At 55.6% G+C, this 2089-nt stretch overlaps 1 protein-coding gene across 1 annotated transcript; it reads left to right on the top strand.

The window, feature by feature from the left end:
- Positions 1 to 919: 919 nt before the first annotated feature.
- LOC124664683 lies at positions 920 to 1711 on the top strand. Its single transcript, XM_047202145.1, has one exon. It carries the CDS (start codon positions 920 to 922, stop codon positions 1709 to 1711), a length of 792 nt encoding a protein of 263 aa, XP_047058101.1.
- Positions 1712 to 2089: the final 378 nt, after the last annotated feature.

Genomic DNA, 2089 nt, shown 5'->3' with positions numbered 1-2089 from the left:
CGTATACGCCGATTGTCGGGTCTACGCCGACGGCCCAATGGCTCTGCCGAGGAGGATCTTCGCCGAGGATCTAAGCCGAGGGTTGCCCTCGGCGTAGGCTATGGCGACGGCCCGTTGTGACTATGCCGAGGGTTTCCGGCCGTCGGCATGTAGTGTTTGATTGTGACAAAGAATTTTTTTATAAGATATATAGCCTAATATTTTGTATCTATAGGATTTGCACTATAAGATTTTTAGAGAATTAGTAGCTACTATAATATATATGTATATGTTCCTATGAATTAAACAACTACCGCCGGAGAAAATACATGTGATCTAAATCCTAAATAGTTTCTATACAAATCCTATAAATAAAAAAAACCTGTACCGTGAACTCAACCTAATTTTGAATATGCTTATTTAAAGAGGACGAGTGGGATACTTTAAACCCTTTTAAGTTTTGACAAGACAACACTGCTAATTTATCCTCGTGAATCCCTCTCTGGTCACTGGTCAGAGGGATGTACTACAACTGCACACTCCTCCAATTTACTGCACCGTACCAAGCAAACAGCATGGTCCACCAGCTCTTTGCTTCTCCCATGACGCATCCGACGGTTCACAGTACATCAGAACATATCAGATGAAAATCTTTTGGTCCTGCTCGGTGCATGCACGCATGTCACAGTGGTCACTCTCTAGCTCGCCAGTCTACCGGACTAGCTTTATCTGACAGAACACGCACGGTCTCCGAGGAGAAGCCAACCCAACTCGGCAACCCACATCACTCCCTCCAATGCCACTCTCTGCTACCACTACCCCTACCAGTCTACCACCACCTCCAGCTCCCAAGAAACTCCACAGTACACAACCCATCTCCTTCCCCAACCCTCAGCGGCGACTGATCGGAGCTAGTAGTGCGCGCGGAGAAGAGGACACGATGAAGATCCTCGAGTCGCCCCTCATGGGGGAGTTTATTGGCTACCTCAAGGCGAACTGGGGCGGCAGCTCCCGCGTCAGCCAGCGCCGGCGCCGGCTGCGCCAGCTCGTGGCCATGGTGCAGGGCGTGGCGGCCGCCGCCGAGGGCCGCCCGGCGGTGCGCGAGAGCTCCGTCAACCGCTGGCTGCAGCTGCTGCGCAGGGAGGCGCTGCGCGGCCAGGCGGTGCTCGACGCCACCACCGACCCCTCCGCCGTCGTCGGGTCCGCAAAAAAGTTCCTGGCCGGCGTCAAGGCCTTGTTCGTGTGCAGCGCCGAGGTTGACCGCCTCACCGACGCCGTCGAGGCGCTCGAGCAGCTCGCGGGACCCGGCGGCGACCTCCACATCTTCCTCAAGGTGCTGCAGCTCGACGCCGCCGCCGCCGACATGGATGTGGACCACGACGCCCCCGCCTTCGCCGCTAAGCATTATGTCGAGCAAGAAAGCTTCTCCGTCCCCACCGCGCCGGGCGAGAAGAGGAAGCGCGGCGGGAGCTCCGGCGTCGACCAGGCTTGTGATGGTAGCGACGGCGACGGAGAAGGCGAGGCGGCGTCCCACGGCCGTGTCCTCCTGGAGCGCCCCTACCGCACGAAGCGGCGTCATGCCCTGGCGTGCAAGCGCCACACCCGCTCCGGCCCTCCGCTGCCGGCGGGGCCCGGCCGTTCCGTGGCGGTGGCGGAGGCGATGGTCAGGGTGCGCCGCCGCATCGGGGCGCCGAGCCTCGGCCGGCCATTCTCGAGGATTTCGTTACAGTGAGTGAGTACTGAGCCCTTCTCCTGCGTTTTGATGCTACTGCCTACTGGAACAAAGTAAGCTGATGAGGGATTATGTCGACCATGTAGTATGATCACTTCTTGACCTGGGCAGAGTATGTTCAGTTGACTTGTGCTGTTAACTGCTAGCTGATGCAAACTACTAATTAGTATGTCCCTTTCTTGTGTTCGAGTTATGGTATCGATTCACTGATGCAATGTGACCGCCAGAAGATGAACACCCCTGGTCGCACTTCAGCAATTTTATGTTTCACCATGCTTTACAGCATGAAATTGATAGCAATGCATCAGCTTGACCGTCAACATGAAGCTGATAACTAATAGTAGTCTCTACTGCATCCATTAGGGAAATGTGCTTTGT

This window comes from Lolium rigidum, chromosome 6 (assembly GCF_022539505.1).
Source record: "Lolium rigidum isolate FL_2022 chromosome 6, APGP_CSIRO_Lrig_0.1, whole genome shotgun sequence".
Classification (NCBI taxonomy): domain Eukaryota; kingdom Viridiplantae; phylum Streptophyta; class Magnoliopsida; order Poales; family Poaceae; genus Lolium; species Lolium rigidum.
The sequence above is the reverse complement of the archived record's forward strand: the minus strand, read 5'-3'. Positions and strand labels throughout refer to the sequence as shown.